This window comes from Ananas comosus, linkage group 15 (genome assembly GCF_001540865.1).
Source record: "Ananas comosus cultivar F153 linkage group 15, ASM154086v1, whole genome shotgun sequence".
Lineage (NCBI taxonomy): Eukaryota > Viridiplantae > Streptophyta > Magnoliopsida > Poales > Bromeliaceae > Ananas > Ananas comosus.
The window spans coordinates 1,461,509-1,480,471 of record NC_033635.1 but is presented as its reverse complement, the minus strand read 5'-3'; the positions used below and the strand labels follow the sequence as shown (position 1 = coordinate 1,480,471).

General features: G+C 36.9%; 3 protein-coding genes across 4 annotated transcripts; 1 reads left to right on the top strand and 2 right to left on the bottom strand.

The window, feature by feature from the left end:
* LOC109721840 (leucine-rich repeat extensin-like protein 5) lies at positions 2,434-4,561 on the bottom strand. 2 transcript variants are annotated; one of them, XM_020249646.1, is made up of 2 exons: positions 4,292-4,561; positions 2,434-3,987 (listed from the first exon to the last, which is right to left on the bottom strand). In XM_020249646.1, exon 2 carries the CDS (start codon positions 3,957-3,959, stop codon positions 2,964-2,966), a length of 996 nt encoding a protein of 331 aa, XP_020105235.1. In that variant the 5' UTR covers positions 3,960-3,987; positions 4,292-4,561; the 3' UTR covers positions 2,434-2,963. The 2 variants fall into 2 exon arrangements, with proteins under 2 accessions (XP_020105235.1, XP_020105236.1); XM_020249647.1 differs by lacking the exon at positions 4,292-4,561 and adding an exon at positions 4,111-4,282.
* Positions 11,428-12,389, top strand: LOC109721734 (NDR1/HIN1-like protein 13). Its single transcript, XM_020249497.1, has one exon. The coding sequence runs from the start codon at positions 11,510-11,512 to the stop codon at positions 12,350-12,352; it is 843 nt and encodes a 280-aa protein (XP_020105086.1). The 5' UTR covers positions 11,428-11,509; the 3' UTR covers positions 12,353-12,389.
* Positions 13,420-16,469, bottom strand: LOC109721045 (probable trehalose-phosphate phosphatase 6). The gene is made up of 11 exons (XM_020248460.1): positions 16,124-16,469; positions 15,876-16,016; positions 15,664-15,735; positions 15,341-15,439; positions 15,105-15,158; positions 14,608-14,709; positions 14,434-14,511; positions 14,263-14,332; positions 14,083-14,153; positions 13,884-13,976; positions 13,420-13,787 (listed from the first exon to the last, which is right to left on the bottom strand). The coding sequence occupies exons 1-11, from the start codon at positions 16,355-16,357 to the stop codon at positions 13,719-13,721; spliced, it is 1,083 nt and encodes a 360-aa protein (XP_020104049.1). The 5' UTR covers positions 16,358-16,469; the 3' UTR covers positions 13,420-13,718.

The following is an 18,963-nucleotide window of genomic DNA, read 5'->3' as shown; positions in this document are numbered from 1 at the left end:
TTGATTAAGATATAATATTAATTTATAATTTTACTACAAAATGGAGAATTGTCACTATATATTTTTTGTTTCCACCCTTTTTTGCCTAATTAATAGCGATAATTAGCGGTGAATACCAAATTATTAGACCCTTAATTAAGTTGTCTTAGAGGATGTTCATGAAATATTTATATTTTATATTTCCAGATATGATTGTAAAAATGTGCTAGGTTCGTACTATCACATATTGGGACCAATGAGTAGCTCCTACTATGATTGCACAAATTTTGTTGGCATTGTTGTCAGGAAAATAGCCATCATAGCCCTATGGAAGAGAGATAGTGGGTTTCAGAAGAGGTTATCATGAGGAAAAGCATGGAGTACCTTTTTTGCAATAGATATTAAAAAATATATATTATTTGTATATTTTTAAAAAATATATATGTAAATCGTAGTTATTTGTAACTTATTTTTTTCTTTTTTTCCTTTCATTTCCTTTAGAGCTTCACTCTAAAATGAAAAAGTTTTTAAAAAATTTTTAAAATTATAAAAGAAGGGACAAAAAAAAGAAGGTTATGGAATGATAGACTGTAAAATTTAAATATTTTTTCGATGTACAGATAGTGTTGCTCTAAAATTAATAGTTTTCGAGATTATTTTTGTTTGGCCACTTGTCCTTAGTTTGTTTAACTCTTTGTGGAAAGGCATCTTGCTTTTTCATATGTTGGGTGGACCTTTTCTATCTACTTTGGTTTCAAAGTTCTATTGAAGTGTTTGGTGTCGAAATCACTGGGGTTCTATTTCTCTTCTAGCTACTTAACATGATCGCGGTGAATTATTTTTTATTTTCTACCTTCTCTATTTAGAAAAATAAAAACCCTTTAGACTCATGAACTTCAGCATAAATAGCAGATCATTAAAGTAGTTTTTGCATTAACATGCAAAATCTTCAAACTAGTAATGGATCCAATACAAGCCCAAGCTCACACAAGATTCACAATGTCATTAATGAATTACTCTCCTAAGCTAGTCTCTGTCCTTTTATGTTAGTTGTAAAGGATCCATTAATTGCCGTTCCAGCATCCTGTCTTGTAGCGAAAGGCCAATTTGTGTCGAGTCACGTTCGAAATTGTGTGAGATTTGAGTCAAATTATGTTCGAAGTAGCATGAGGCTGGTTGAGTTGGATCATAATCGAGATCTGTGGTCGTTGTGTCTGTAAGCTTCAAGTGAGTTGGTTCTATATTTCTAACGGCTCGAGTTTTTAGAATTAATGATTAGCGCCAACAATCCAACAAGCGCATGTTTTACCTACTTAACAAAATATTTGTTACAAATTCATGTATAAATAGTTTCATACAAAATGATTGATAAGAGTAAAGCTGATATATACTATTAGATTGAAGTTTATAGGCTTAATTTAGCCTTGAGTGGAAAATTTTTCCTTTTTAATTAATTTATCTAACCAGTATGCTTCAACCAATTTGATGACTTTTATGAACAAGACGGGCTCGTACAAGAAGAGTTATGGTAATGTGACATCTTAAGTGTACTTAGAAGAACTAGGCCAAGGGATTTTGGATAAGTTAGGTGCGAGTTAGGCAAAGTTGAATGATTCATAAAAGGCTTCAAGGATATTTGTTAGAGAAGAGCCATGTAAATTAAGTTGGGTTAGGTTTGAAACCCCTTGACGGTATAGAAACAAAAGAATTTCTTTTGACAGTAAAATTAATAGAAGCACAACATTAGAACTTCCATTTGAAACTTTGAAATCTGATACATTTTGCGATAGTGGAAGCTTCACATTTTTCTTTTCTTTAACAAATATTTTATTGAACACTACTGTTGCTTAAAGCAGAAGCAAAAATATCTCTACACAAAACTTCAAATATTCGTTTGGCTTAATTTATGCTTCCAACTACTATCACGGTCATCTCTGTTAGAGCATTCGGTGAACGAAAGGTTTTGTTGATCCTACTGTAGCTGTAAACAAGAATGAGATTTTGAGCTCATGATTCCACTACAGAGATAAGAAACTACAGCAAAGAATTCAATACATTAATACTTTTCCTGCTAGAAAGACTTTGTACTGCAACAAAAAATGAATACTACACATTAGAACATATATAGCTAAATATTCTGCTAATTACAGGTGCATTTCTTATGACTAAAGCGTAAACTGATTGTACTATTTTGGATAAAAATAACTAATTGATTACACTTTTTCTTAAAAAAAAATTGTAGTAAAATAAGGTACATCATGGTAAAATAACCTAGTATAGATCAGTTATCTAGAGCTAGCGAAACATTAATTCAAAGGACTTGGGCTCATCCTAGACGCTTAGCTTCAAAAATAGTTCATATATAGGTGACTGTTCATCAATTGATCCAATCCCCTAATAGCAATCGGTCTAAAAAAAAATTAAAAAAATATCCAAGTAATGCAAAAGAAAACAAAAACAAAAAAGCATCAATTAATTAGAATAAACGCGACTAGTTAACTTGAATTAATTATACATAAGAACTGTAATGGAAAATGAAAGATGAAGAGAGGTCTCAAATTGAAATATAGATACGTAAAGTACACTGTGATTATTACAATGTAACATACATTAGTTAGGCCTCTCACAGGAAATAAAAAGAGAAAATGGATTAGTATAGTTTGATAAAGACGTGTAATAATCAAACAAAATTGTCAAAAGCTGTCCTTTTTTTTGAATGGAAAAGCGTGTCCTTTTACTAAGAAGATGCATTTTAAGATGAACTTCTCATCCAGTAAAAGAAACGATATACTTAGCATACACAAAAAGAGGAGCAAATTAAAGCCATGTATTTTTATACGGACTATTCGTGGTGGTTGTGTTGTAGAAGCAAAGATCAAATTCTCCTCCACCCACTAAACCCTTTCCCTTTCTTTCATTTCACCACCTGTTACTATCAACATACTTATCTCTTGATACTGCGAAGAAAAATCTGCGCTGCGGCGTTACCGTCGCCCTTTGTCGACGTCGTTTGATCTCTTTGCAGCTGCCGATTCTGATCCGATCAATGGATCACGATCGCCACCGTCTAATCCTAAACCATCAGCCCAGATTGACAAACTGTTCGACGTCCGATGGGCCGGTTTGATGAGACTCTCCGATCCGACGAAGCTTCCGAGATCTCCGACCGCGAACTCTTTGGGAATGGTCGGTTGAGACTGTAAAGCGAACGACGGGAGATTTGGGTGTTGGAGATCGATAGGCACGCTCGCGGAAGTTGCACTGGTTGAAGCTAAAAGTGTGTTCAAATTAACCAAACTGTTCCTCGCAATAGAAGCAATAGCGTCGACCATAGTGGAAGCAGTGCTGCCGCTGCTGCTGCTATTAATGGGAGCAAATGTGGAAGCGTGATTTTTTTGGGCAAAGGGCCGGAGAAGATACGGCGACTGGAAGAGGTCGAGACGCGGGCGGGCGAAGGAGGAGGAGAAAGGCGGCGCGGGGAAGCCGGTGAATTCTTGCACCATGGCGCGGAAGTTGGACGTGTCGGTGGTGAGCACGGTGGTGGGCGGCCGACGCGACGCTCTCGGCCGCTTCTTGGAAGCTCGGGCCGGGCCGGGGGCGGCCGGCCGGTCCGGTTGGTCGGGGTGTTGGCCCGAGGAGGCCGCGGTGGTGGTGCAACTCGGGTTGGGCAACAGTGAGGGGGAATGGGGGAAGGGATTGGTGGATGGTGGGCTAGGGTTTTGAGGGAGAGAGTGTGGGAGGGGGTCGAGGAAGGTGGAGAAGGAGTCGAAGGAGGGAGAAGGGTGGTGGTGGTGGTGGTGGTGGTGGAGGAGGTGTGATGTGGAGGAGGATGGTGGTGGTGGTGGTGGGAGGGTTAAGAAAGAAGAGAGGAAGTCGGGTTGCGAGGTGTACTCTTCGTCGCCGCCACCGCCGCCTCTGCTGCCGCCGCCTCCGCCGCCGCCACTCGACGATTGCACGCTACCACTTGTAGTAGAATCCATGATTGTTGTGTATATTTAAACTTTCTGACTGTAAAACATAGGATGATTCAGAGTCCGTTTACGTACGTGGACGATCACAAACAAAAAGATGAAGTTTGAAACAAGAAAAAAAAAAAAAAAAAGGAAATAGGAAAAAGGAGATCGAATCGACCTTGGTGGTGTTTTTACTAGATCAAGAGGGTGTTGTGTAGAACCCATAATAGTAGATGATATGATCAAGATGGTGAAAGGGCCATGTGCCCATGTGTACGTAGTATATAAAGAGGAAATGAAAGGTAGGAGAGAGAGAGAGAGAGAGAGAGAGAGAGAGAGAGAGTTTATTCGGAGCTCACTTTCTCTTTCTTTTGTGCTTTTTTTTTTTCTCTCTTTCTGAAGTTCTTCTGAGGTTGCTTCTGAATCTTCGTCTTTGCTGAATCAAAAGATGGATTGGTGTGTGATGAGAAGGAAAAGGCTAAAGTGATTTCTCTTTGGTTGAGGTTGTGGGATGAGGAGGAGGAAATTAAGAGGAGGAGAAAGGTGTGTGTGTGTGGCTTTTTGGAGGAGAGAGAGAGAGAGAGAGAGAGAGAGAGAGAGAGAGAGAAGAGAAGAGGAAAGGAGAGGAGAGAGAGAAAGAGAAGGATGGCTCCTTGGGAGCTTCTGTCTAAAAGAGGAGGCCAAATGTGATCATGTCTCCACTTCAAAAGATCCCCTTGTGGAGGTGGGCCATCAGTCTAATGATGCATCATAGCCACACGAGAAATACTAAGTCTATAATTAAAAAATAATAATAATCATAATTCCTGCTACTCCTTATTCAATAGTATTTAAGATTTACCACTTTTTAAAATTTTTAATAAATAAAAGTAAAGAGGGAAAAAACTAGTATAGCAAAAATAATTTTTAAATAAGGACGCTGCAGATTCTAATTTATTTTGGATTATGCCTCGGTCATATTAATTAATCTCTTATGAGGAGAGAGAGATCAAAGAAAAATAGTCGCAAGGAACAAAATATAAAACGTGTCTTAAATTTTTCTTGGCACGGGGTTATATAAATTCTAGTGTTAGGTCCTGCTTCAAAGCCATGAGCCGTATAGCCCTGGGCCAAAGTGCCAATTGGTGCTTTTTACCACAGCAGTAAATCGGTGTAGGACGAAGCCGTATTGCGATCTCTATATATTTTTACCCCAATTCATGTAGAGATCGAAAATAGGATCAAATAGATTCTTTATTTACTTCTAATTGAGTCTTAGAGAATTAAAAATTTATAATTTTTGTTGTACGACTTTTAAAAGACAACAGCAATTTTTGTTGCAGTCAAATGCTGAATAAAACTTTTATAGAGGAAGTACTCTCTCCGCAAAGTAGCTTCAGAGTTTTTTTTTTTTTTTTTTTTACCAGTAGGAACTTCGCTAAAAAAAACTATAATTACTTCTCCCATGAGTTATACATGAAAAACACTTATTTGGTATAGTCAAATAAAATTTAGTTTTTTACTATCCGTACGTGTAAGTTTCTGCACCATCTTGTCATGACGACTTTTTAGCAATAAGGAGGAAATAAAACTCGCATATATCTCAGTTAATTAATTACAATTAAGGTATGATTAAACAAAAGAGTGAATTAACTTGCTTAATTTTTTGGTGTAGTTGTACTCCTTGGGTCGCACAAACTTTACTTCTTCTTTTTTTTTTCCCCTTTATTGTATCTTGATGATGATAAAAGTAGGCCATGATTTTATTCTTTTCTTTTTGTTTCATAAAGTTACTAAAGACTTGTACATAATTAAAGTTGCAATATTAGCATAATTATAATTAACTCTCCTTTTTGTCTCATCCTTTGTTTTTTCTCTTTTTTATTTTTAGCTTCATACGTGCCGTGGATAAATTACCATCATATATTATTTTCAAGCTTGGAATATGATTAAGATCATCTGACCCTACATATATCCGTACTAGTCAAAACCATCTTCAACATACACCAACTACTCGAAAACCTTATTGTCTTACACCCATCATCAACTTACTTGGAAAAGATTCAGAATTAATCTAAATTAGTCTTAAAGCTCATATTAATGTACATGATAACTATATGCTATAAAATGATGGATAAAAACGGCATAGTAAACGGAATCATAACATCTCTTATATCATTTTACCCAAAAAAATATTAACCAAAAAGATTAATCCACTAGAAAACAGTCCAGAATTAACCTTAGCATCTCTCTCTAGCAAACATGTATCTATTAAGACTTTAGATATTAATCCAAGGCTCTTCCTTTATAGCAGTTTTTCCTATCTCCCCCTCTTAGTTTGGGCGTTACAATTAGTTGAACGATGCAGGTGTTGGTTGCACCAACATTATTGATCAAGATGGTGCCACACAATATTATACGATCAATCTTGCTTGAGCGCCTTGTAAATATCGAAGAAAACTTAAGATGAAGTACTCGGACAATGCTAGTTACATGTTACGTTATGACATTTAATGCTTTAATAAATGCTACAGCGTGCATTAATAGTTGATGATGTGTTTGAAAATTCCTTGCATGTCTATCTGCAAACCATGTCGAACTCAGATTGATGTCCGTCAACTCTTCTTGCGTGCAAAATCCACATGCCTGAGAACTTTTGGAGGAATTGTTGGCTAGACCCTGTCCACCGTGAACCAGTATCCTGAAACTCAATCAGTGAGATTTAAGATTAAATATCGAATTGTTCGATACGATGATCTGCAATACCGAAACAGTCCACACGACGAATCTCATGTTATTTAATAATTATTATTTTATTATTTTCTTCTCTGATGAGCAATAGTTGTTTTTTGTATTATTAGGATATTACTGATGTATATGCTGTTCATAAAAAAATTATAATATTTATTTTAGATTAGAGATTGCGGTTTTGAATAATCTATCTTTATATTTCTAGCTTTTGGTAGTAAAAAAAAAAGAGACATTTTCAGGAATAGTGTGTGGATTTGTTTTGCTTGTAATTTTTCATGTAACAACAAATTTAACATACCGTGAGATAAAATTATATCTTTTTTCTAGTAACTAAAGCTATTAAGAATAATTAATTATTATTTTATATGATATTATAGTACGAAATATTAAATTCAAACCACAGCGGACCAGTTTCACCTAATAAAATTTGTTAAAAATCAAGCCGACACAAAATAACATATCAATCGTCCTTTTGTGTAAAAAAAAGTACAAAACATTATGAAATGCTTTGAACCTCTATTTATAATATGAAAAATTTTAACTAACTTATATATGCATTCACCGACCGTCCCTAGAAAAAGTGACAAAGGGTTTGGTGGTTGATACCCGAGACCCAAGTTTGAATCCTAGTTGATTCACATTTCTAGCTAAGTTTATTTCTAAATGAAATAAACGAGACGGATAGCGTACTAGTTATCTCTAAAAAAAAAAAAAAAACTTACATATGCATTCTAAAATATCATAGAAATCTAGCGATATATTAATATTAATTAATAACATGCAAGAATATTGTTCTCGTGATTTGAAGCAATACTCCACTAAGAATCTTAGTTCACAAATATATATATATATATATATATATATATATTATACTACAGAGAAGAGAGAAGAGAACCGCAGAGAGAGAGAGAGCAGGACTGCTGTGCACTCAGGAGCATGGAGGCCTCCGTGCCTCCGTGCTCCTGAGCCGTTTTCGATGATGGAGTTTTCGAATCGACGATCGGCTCCGTTAAACTTGATCTAGCATATTGAAGTTTCTAGAAAATAATTTTTACGATTTTTCAATATTATTTACCTAACAATCGAAATGATTCAAAATCAATAATTTTTAACGGTTGAAAATAAAAATTCTATAAAAAGTGGTGATATAGCACTAAAATTTTAAATTAGAAATATTGATCTTGTTATAGATAGTATAAAAAATTTTGTATTAAAATTTTATCTGATTTGAATACTTCTACATCGTTAAACTTGAAAACGGCAGATATCAACCATTAAAAATTATGGATTTTGAATCATTTCGATCACTAGGTGAATGATATCAAAAAATTACAAAAATTATTTTTTAGAAACTTCAAATGAACCAGATCAAGTCTAACGGAGCCGATTGTCGATTCGAAAATTTCATCATCGAAAACGGCTCAGGAGCATGGAAGCCTCCGTGCTCCTGAGAGCACAGCAACCATGCTCTCTCTCTCTCTCTCTCTCTCTCTCTCTCTATATATATATATATATATATATATATATATATATAAACAATTAACTTGTGAAGTTCACGGGATGCGTGGTGGTACTGGTGGACCAGTTCCAAGCAATGATTTGCTCGGTACCTTCTCACTCGTCCTCCTATTATATTGTACCAAAAAAAATGGCGTTGGGTTCATTTGATTGGACCATTCATTCATTCATCTCCCAATCAAGAGGTTACCTAACTCTCCTCTAAACTGTGGTCCATTTACGTACCCATCATGTTAACTATTCCCAGGTTTGACTAGTCAATAGGGTAGCTTTTGTCGCCATTAATCCAACGTGAACGCACCTTGAATTTGAAACTTCACTATTCAAAAATTATTTTCCCAGGACCTGGTCCACGCATGGACTTTATCCATCCAATTTTTCTCCCTCCCATAATAATAATAATAATAATAATTTGTAAAGGCCAAAATAATTAAAATTTATTAGATGGTGATAATCAAAGGGAACGAAAGTGCTGTTTAAATAGTCTACATTAAAAGCACGTGTGTGAATAATTTCTAGGCGAAGGGATGTGCAAAACTAAGCATTCATTTTAAATATAATTTTAATTTTGGGATTGGATTATTTGTTTATGAGAATCAAAAGTATAGAAAGCATGAAAGGTACGTAAATCGCTAGTCGATGAGTGACGTAGTGGACCAGGTCCATGGGATGGTTTCCCCACGTGGGCCCACATGATGCATGTACGTGGAATGCTAGCAGTGGTCCACGTAGATGGGTTTCCTAGTGGCAGCCGACGTAATGCTGATGCTTGGGTACCTGTTTGGGTTTTTTTTTTTTTTTTTTTTTTTTTTTTTTTTTTTGTGCGTGTGCGTGTGTGCGTGTGTGCGTGTGTGTGTGTGTGTCTAGTCTATTTGGCTCTCATATGAGTCTAGCTCAAGTAAAGGACATTTTAATAAACTAGTAATTTAAACTCTTAATTTTAATCATTTATTATTTCAAAATAATAATTAGTCGCTAGCATTAAAAATAGGCGAGTTTTTAAACTCCAAAATAAATAAAGTGAATAATCCAATATTTTTATCTTTAGTTTGTTTGTGTGCACTTTATTTGAATTTGCATCAAATTTAAGAGTTGGTTTGAAAATGAGAGTGAAAAATTTGTGAGTTTTATAAATTTAATTTTATCACCTATTCTACTCAAGTTGAAAGACTAATTTTCATATAATTACGAGTGAGAATTTGAATGAACTCATAATTTTCATATTGAATAAATACTAATGCTGTTTACTTTTTTTGAAATTACAAGTTCAACTCCGAAATTTTAGAAAAATATATACAATATATAGATTGCTAAAATTTTTTATGCGGGCCGGTTTGACTACAGACCATGTCCTAATAAAATTTGACCGTAGACTGTGAATCATGTATTTGCAACCAGTGGTCACTTCACTTTTATTTACTAGTGAATTATGCGGAAAACCAAGAATCATGCGTACATTTTATTCGTCACGTACGTAAAAGTGAGCTCCCATTTGTTTACCATGTCATGCTCTGAGTTCTCTTCTGTCTACGGCATTTTATTTATTGATTTCTTGATGAAATTCTCTTTTACTGCGAGTTACTTCAACCTTCATAATAAATAAATAATAATTAAAAATATAAAAATAGATTAAAATAAGAGAATAGTTTTATCATCTTGTCGAATCGGCATAAACGTTTATACGCATTACAAGCCCCTAATCCAATTAGGGTTGTCAACGATTCAAACATGTACAAGCGAGCTGGAGTCAGCTAGCTCATGCTCGGCTCGTTTCATAAACGATCCGAACACAAGCTGTCTCGTTAAAATATTGAGCCAAAAAATTTGGCTCGTTTATTAACGAGCGGCCGGCTTATGAAAAAGAATTTAAAAGTATTAGTATATATATATGAAATAAATTTATAAAATCTTCCTATTATATTTTGATCTAATGTTGAAATTTTATATGTAAATGAACTATCTTATAATTTAGTTGGACATTACATTTAGATTGGACTAAAAATCAAATAATAAAAATTTATATTATATATATAATTATTTATTTATATATAAATCTAAAATATATGTATTCAAGATGTTATCGAGCCGAATATGAGCGATTTGATCCCAGCTCGTGTTTGGCTCATTTACTAAACAAGCAATTCAATCTCGAGCTCATTTCAAACTAAACATGAGCTGATTCACGAACAACAACCTAAATTGCAGCGGAATATGCGAAGCACTCTCTTTTTTTTTCTTCTTTTTTCCCCACAGAAAATGTAGGCTACAGAAAATGTAGGATCGGTCATTGTCATCACTCATTTCACCTTTATAATTGCTTACAAAGCCAACTGGGTCGAGCCCATTCGGGCTCCTAATTTGGATCGGACCAGGTAACAAGCCCAGCATCGGCCCGGTCCAACCCTTACCCATCACTGGAACAAATATATTTACCATTTTTGAGTTATTTATCTTCACTAACATTGTAGCTGGAATGCTCAAGCTATTGTCATGCCTATCCATAACATTGTTCGATTTATAAGATGTTTGCAAAGTTACTATCAAAATCCAACAATCCATAATCTGGCATTAGCTGCTGCTTGTTGGTGGACGATTCGACGGAAAAGAAACAATGTGATTTTTGAAAAACAATTTTTTGGTCCCTTAGCGGCCGTTAGACAAGTACACTTTGTGAGAAAGAAATGACTCGAATTTTGCTGAACAAGTGACGGATTTAATTTTCGATTGTAATCTCACCGTCTTTTTTTCTTCTTTTTTTTTTCTTTTTTCTCCTGTCATCTTTAACTTTTTCGAGGCTCCGATGTCTCAATTGCTATGGTTAAATTCATTTACTGAATAAATGAAGTAAATACCGTGCTATCTTTATCGCAAAAAAAAAAATCCAGCAATTTTTGTTGTCGAAGCTTCGAATTTCTTTAGCACTAGAATAAACTCGTTTAAAATTTCGTACTCAGGAAGTTCTATCTCTGAGAATTAGTGTCCAATTTACCTACTTTTTAGCATGAAGACACGGCCGTAGTCCAACATTTTTAAATATAATTTAAAAATATTTAAAGTTGTGTTTTTGAGGATGAGTCCATGGTGAGACCGGTCCACGGTGGACGAGGGTCAGCAACTTGACCAAGTCAAACAGATTCCTATCAAAAAATAGCCAATGCCAATGCAATTCAACCTGTGTACTCCGTGTGCGCGTGTGTGGTTGCATCTCTCTCTCTCCCTCTCGCTCCTCCAACCCCGGACGTGTCTCCCCTCATGCAAACTCCACCACCTCTCTCTCCTCCTCCTTTCTCTCTCATCCCCCTTCCCTCCTCCTCTCTCCTGCTTCCGCCATGGCGGAGCGGGTCCCACCGGCCTCTCCTCCGCCCGGGCCCCACTCCTCCTCCCTCCTCTCCCCATCCTCTCGCACCGTCTCCTTCACCACCATCGTCCAACAGGATCCCAAAGCCGACCCGAATCCGAACCCGAATTCGTACCCGAACCCTGCCATTGCTGCCGCCGCCGCCGCCACCGAGACCTACATTGTCCAAGTGCCCAAGGACCAAATCTACCGCGTCCCCCCGCCGGAGAACGCCTACCTCGTTGAGCACTACCGCAAGCAGCTCAGCAGCCGCAGGCGCCGCCGCTGCCCCTGCTTCTCCTTCCTCAAGTGGCTCCTCATCGCTGCGCTCGTCCTTGCGGTCACATTCGCCATCTCCGCCATTGCGTTCTTTGCCGTGGTTCACCCCGGTGCCCCAAAATTCACTGTGGACCGGGTCTTCGTCGAGAACCCGAAGAAGCCGGCGTACGACGTGGCCATGCACGCTGCAAACCCAAGCGCGAGGATGGGGATCGTGTACGAGGGAGGCGGTAAGGCCACTCTCTCTCACCGGGGGGTGAACGTAGCTGGCGGGACGACACCGGGATTCCAACAGGGGGCGCAGAACACGACACGGTTCAGGCTCGTGCTATCGGGCTCACATGCGGCGCCACCGAAGGAGATTGAGCGTGGATTGAAGGGGTCCAAAGAGGTGGTGTCTCTCACGTTAACGGTCGAATTCAAAGTCAGGGCCAAAATTAGCGGGATTGAGATAGGGGGGATGAGCGTGGGAGTCACGTGCGACGTGAAGGTGCATGGATTGGTGAAGGACGTGAGAATAGCCTCGCAAGCGTGCAAGACCAATTTCCGTACGTGAGAAATTATAATTGGTTAATTACTTATTATGGAACCAAACCAAAAAAAAAAACCTTTTTCTCATTTTATGCTTTTTCTTTTTTTATCTTGGGTCTTTTGATCTATTTGGTTGTGGATGTTAATTAAGTTGATTTTTTAAGACAAGGTTGTACGAATATATTTTAAGAACTATTTGTATTGCTTTGTCAATACTGTAAGATAGATAGAGGTGAGCTGTTTTTAATTTCTGGTAATAATTAATCTTCAGCAAATCCAAATTAAGGAGAGGTCCATGCATCCTTGAACAACTCTATGATTTTTTTCCCAATGATGCAGTGTTACCACTCGATTGATTGATTTATTTGTTCAGAATCTCTATCTTTTTGAAGAATTTGTGCATTGCCTATGATCAACATTGTGTTACTCTTTTTTTACGGGTCCAAACGGGCCTTGTTCAGGTCAGCTAAGTCATTGAGCTGGGCCAGGTTCTGACATATCAAATGCGGAAATTGGGCCAGTGTGGCTCCGCTCGGCCAACCCGGCCCATTGATTTCTCCGTTCCGTTTCTAGGAACAGAATAATTAATGGCTTATTCTGGTCCAGCGATTGCTTTTGCTTTCAGTAGCAGCAGTGCGTAGCAGAATGTTTGGCGAGCGAAACAAGTCTAAAGTTATTTGCTGTCACAGAAATTAGAAATCAAATTTCAAGACTTAGAAGTTTTAAGTTCTAATTTGAAGTTTTTGAATCTGTAATCGAAAGAACGTTGTGAATAGCATGTAAGGTTAAACCCCAGCTCCAGTTACCATCTCTTTTATCTGTCAGGAAGTTAATTAATATAGAGCATTGACTTTACACAGGAGCATGGTGTTGATTATTGTTCGATATGTGTTTATAGTTCAATTATGTACAAAAGATGCTCTTGATCATATACAAGTTCATATTCATAAGAGCCTGATAAAAATGCTGTTGATCAGCAAAGTCAAATAAACAGAGGATGAATTGTTTCCCAGTAGTCAAGAATTATTTGTTTCTCAGTGATCTTATTAGAGTTGTTGACATTAAAACCATGTGTAATTGTACACAGCACAGGAGAGGAATTAATTCTTGAATTTCTTGTACAGGTGTTAGAAACCTATCGCTTTGTGTGAGCATAAAAATAGTTACAGACCTACCAAGAAGGATACAAAAAGATGAACCCTTATCAGGCTCAGGTGCATAAAGGTTGCGAAAAAAAAGCAGCAGCAAAAAAAGCGTTGTATAAAAGAAAACAACCTATCTTTCTAATCTTATTTCTTTCTCCTAAGCAAGGTACAAGGTATTCAATTATCATGTCACTTAGACTATCATCCAGGCCTCTCATGTCGATCGTCGGCTACATGTAGTCTCATTTACACCTCTTCATTTTCATTGAGTGAGTGGCACTTCCACTCTATTAGGCCATGCAAAAAATCCATGACCTGCAAAATTTATACATTCCATAGAATGAGATCAACAGGTGCTAATTCAAACAATTACTACGGAGTAGAGCGAAATGGATGTAAAAGGTAGTTGACCTCAGAAGGCTCTTGGAGAGAATAAGAGGCGCAGGTGTCCTTCGGAGATTTGGAAACTAAGATTCCCACACCCTGTCCTCTCTCAAGCAAAACCTAAGAAACATAGTTAAGCAAGCATATAAGCTTAACATAGATTACTATATCGATTTCACAAGTGATATATATCTATATCAAAGCATTCTATGAAGAGATAACAAACCTTGAAAGCGTCTTCATCAGTTCGATCGTCTCCAATATATACTGGAAATACATCACTAGAGTCCCCAAATCCTAGGGAGAGAGAATTATAATGAAGAGATACTTTAGCTTTCCTATTAACATGATACAATACTATTGTGGTCAACAACAAAAAAGTGATGTAATGAGGTTTTAGGCTTACCAAGTGATTCTAACAAAAATTCCAGGGCCTTTCCCTTGTCCCATTTAATAGGTGGGCGAATCTCCAACACCTACAAATCATGCACAGCGCAATGATTCACTCGCAAATATGTTACGTCGTTTAGATTTTTCATAATTCTACGATAAGTAAAACTCTGCGCAAATGTTGTACCTTCCTTCCTTGCGTAATCCGGAGTTTCGGATATTCCCCGACAACTGATCTAACATGCTCAATTAGGACATGCCATTTCTGGTACAGAGCGAGCGCAGAAAAATTAGTTAAGTTTCTAGAGGAACTTCCTTTTGTGGCAATGAAGAATGTTAATTTGCGTCGTTAGATCTTTACCTTTTCCTCGACACGACGGAAGTGAACCGATATGCAGAACTTATTGTTCTCCACATTGGCACCTGGGATTGATTCAATTTTCTCTGACAGTGCTTCATAAACCTTGAAAAAAGAGAGCAAAAAACGTTATAGCACATTATGGTAGATGACACAATGCATGGCTTTGCTAATATCTCTCTAAAGCGGTTGTGGGCTGCGATAATAAATTGACATGCGATATATAGCAGCTGCATATATCAGTAAAATTTGGTGACTAAAGTGAAACTCTGCCACAGGTTTAGGGACAAAGAGAATTGAACCAAGTGATGGGGTCCTTGTGTCAAGTTCAGGATATACTACTAGTTCGTTTCAAACGATTAGAGGCTAAAGTGAAACTTAAAGAGTATAATTCGAGCACTAATTGAGCAATTTACCTAGGAAATTAAAAAAGAAAAAATAAAAAATAATCTAAGATCAATAGACTTGCTCAAAGCTCTTCTAGTAGAATAAGATCTCACCTCATCCATCATGGGCAAAAATTCACTTGCAGGTTGGAAGAGAACTGCTTTTGCCTGAATCATTTATTTAGAGTAAGAAAAATACATCAGTTAGTGAGTATTTGTTTTGAGTAAGAAGTTCTAAGTAACTAATGAAAATGACTTTTTCTTTATTTTGCCATAGTATATATATATATTGAAGGACTAAAGTGCCAAAACAAAAAAAAAAAAAAAAAAAACAGAGAGGAAAAGCCCACATTAGAGTTGGTGTGCATGGGCCCTCCTGTGGGCCCTCCGATGTCCATCCCGTGGCTACCAGCGTAGTACAATTCTCCCAGTTGTACGAAGCTATACACCTACCCACAGGACACAGTTACAACAACCAACCAAAAGAGTTAATTAATGGAAACAAAAGCTACCTCACTTAAAATTGACAGGAGAAGCAATATATAGAAAGGGAAAATATAAAGTTCCCCACCTATATATATATATATAACTTTGAAATTGAGATAAAACAGTAATATCAAATTGCGCTAAAATTCGGCTTAATCTAAAAGGTTTTGATCATTAAGGAATGCACCTTGTCTCTGCACCTCCCACTAACAATAGCAGTTGTGAAGTGCTTTGCTACATCTCTCACTGCCTCTCTCATCTAAATTTCAACCCAAAAGAAAAAAAAGGAAAAAAAATCTGAATTTAGATATAGATTAAAGGGATTGACGAGAGAAAGAGAGAGAAGGGAAAATCAACTACAATGAACAATAATTAGGGGACATGAGATGGTGAAATTACTGCATCCGACATGAAAGCGCAGTCCGGGTCGTCGACGATGGGCGAAAGCGTTCCGTCGTAGTCGAGAAACATCACGATCTTCTTCCCCCTCGACATCGCCGTGATCTCCTCGAACCTGCTCAGCGCCGAAGGGTGCTTCTCCTGATCACGTACATTTTTCAAAATTCAATCACCAATTAAAACTAAATTCACAATATCGCAGAACAATTCTTGCAAGTTCACACAATTAAGTTGTACTGAATGCTCACGATCCAATCGTTGTAGTCGGGATCGAAAGACGAAGCTAAGAAGGGCCTGATTTGCGTCGGCGATGACGCCTTCATCGACTCGAGCCAAGAATTGACTCGGCCGTTACAAGCCAAGCCGAGCTCGAGCTGGCCCAAAATCTTCTTGTAGTTTGCATAGTCGGCGGCGGTGCCACTACTCTGACGAGGCGGTGGATATGAGTAATGAGGGGCGGAATTGCCCTGCTGCTTCGTCATTTCTCTTCTCTTCAAAGCTTCTAATTCTACCTTAAAAGTTGTAGGGCTATTTTGTGTGTGTGTTGTTGTTGTTGTTGTTGTTGTTGGTACTTTTCCTTGTACTGGGAAGAGAAGTTGTTGTGTAGGGATGGGGAAGGGAGGTTGTGTTGGGGGATGTATAAATAGGAGAGCGCGGTTGGTCGGTTGGGACCTCGAGAGACCGTGATCCTATTGGCCCCACGTGGCGGGACAGCCACGTAGGACGGGCCCCACCTTCGTAAAGCTCTCTGAGTTGAGGAGTTATTACATGCACCGCCCTCTGTAGGAAAAATTCTAGAATGCAACCGGTATATTAGTGATATGGCGTACGAAATTAATTAAATATTTTTTTTAGAAGTATATGTTCTATCATGATTATAAAAAAATATTTTTATTATATTTTTATTTGAAAATAAAAAATATGATTGATTTGTTATTAATGACGTGGTGCAAGTGTGACAGTATAGAATTCCTTCCTTTGTAGACCTTCCGTCTACTCTACAAAATTCATATTTACACTGCTTTGATTGGTTGCACTTGCGCACTTTAACGAAAAGTATCTGCCAAATTTATATATATATATATATATAAATTTAATATTATATTATGTATTATTATACTGTTAAAGTTAAAAGCGAGTTCTACGATTCAGAAGCAAAAAAGTTACATACACCTCGGTCCATTCAATAATTTACGTCTCATTGTTTCTACGCCCACGTGCCAGCTGGCGTGCCCGCGCACGTGCTGGGCTTCTTCTTCACCTTTTTTTTTTCTTTTTCTTTTTTTTTGTGTGTTTGTGGGGTGGTGGACCCGGGATGGGCGGAATCACACGTGGGAGCAACGTCGACACCACCGCAGCACCCACCCACGGGATTCGTCGGCCCGTTTTGTCGAAACCCGGGAAGGTCACGTCTCGTGATTCGTGCGTCCCATGACGAGCCTTTTTTTTCTTTCTTATTTTTTTTTCTTTATTCTTTTTTCCAAGTTTCCAACAGCTGCTGACTCCTCCTCTGCTTTTTTAAATAAGATTTGGTGGTGTTTTTTTGTGCCACTAAAAAAAAAGAAAAGAAAAGAAAAGAAAAGAAAAGGAAAGGTTTGGGATGGTGTGAGGAACGTTCCCCGAGGAAGCTAGTTTTGTAGGTTTGCATGTATGGTTGCTGAAACCTGTACAACACATATTTACCCTGATGGGTATTTTTTTTTTTTAAAAAATACTTATAATTATATGCTACATTACTAATTTAAGTATTCAAGTTTTGTTCAATGTATTTAGATCTTCTGTGGGCACTGTTTGAATTTTTACTTTTTTTTTTTACTGATTTTGATTAAACTAGAGTATTGTTAAGATTTGAATTTGGACTTGAATTTTGGTTAGTGTAGATTAAAATCTGAAGCAAACATATTAAGACAAAAAGAGTTCTATCCAAATCCGACTTTTTATATATATATATATATATATATTTATATTTACAGGTTTTACCTAGTGTTAATAATGGAGGCTTCAAGGTCTTTATTGTTTATTGCAAAAAATAACTAAAGTACTCTTTTCCCATTGACCATGACCATACTAATTAAGTACTTTTTTTAAAACCTTTTTTAATCCTACTCTCTCTCTCTCGCTCTCTCTCTCTCACCATAAAGTGTGCTCTCTCATGGAGACACATAATAACCAAGCCACCGCCCGAAATAAGGGTTCTCTTTTTTACATCCCCAACACATTACAAAAGAAAACGACCGCTTTGGTGACACTTTTTCCCCATGCACACATGTTTCTTCTACACGAGGACTCTTAATTAATTGGTAGCTTTTTAGCTAACCTTTATATGTATACGAGGCACTATACTCTTTTGTCACGTTGTTATACGTGTTTAATTATGCGAGCTTGGTCATTGCATGAACCGGGAAAAAAAGAAAGACTAATTATATATACCTATCTTGCTTTACATATGTACGCTTATGTTAAACTTTAGGTGGTGGTTGGTTAGGGTATAAGAAGGGGAATAAAGCCTTATTCCCCCTCTAGTCTAGTATGAAAAAAAAAGAAAAAAAAAGAAAAGATGGGTTAAACAGTTTCCACCCCTTAACGGATTATTCTCATTCTTTAATGGATTATTTTGTAAAACCCAGGTGGTTTGGTAGGGTATAAGAAGGGGAATAAAGCCTTATTCCCCCTCTAGTGTAGTATGAAAAAAAAAGAAAAAAAAAGAAAAGATGGGTTAAACAGTTTCCACCCTTAACGTTATTCTCATTCTTTAATGGATTATTTGGAATAACCCGTAAAAAGTGGGAACTGTTATTTCCACTCCAAGGTGGAACAAGCTCGAAGCACCTTGTTTCTAAGCTTGTTCCATATATATATAGAGAGAGGATTAGTTTTAAATTAAAACTTAAATTTTAAATTTATATATTTATAATCTTAAAATAAGTTTATAATTTTAAATATAAATTTAATTTAAAATATAATTTTAATTGATATTTTAAATTTTAAATTAATTTATATTGATATTTAAATTTAAATTTGATCTTAAATTTTAATTTACTTCGACTTTTAAAATTTAAAAGTTAAAATTTTAAATTTAAAAATATAA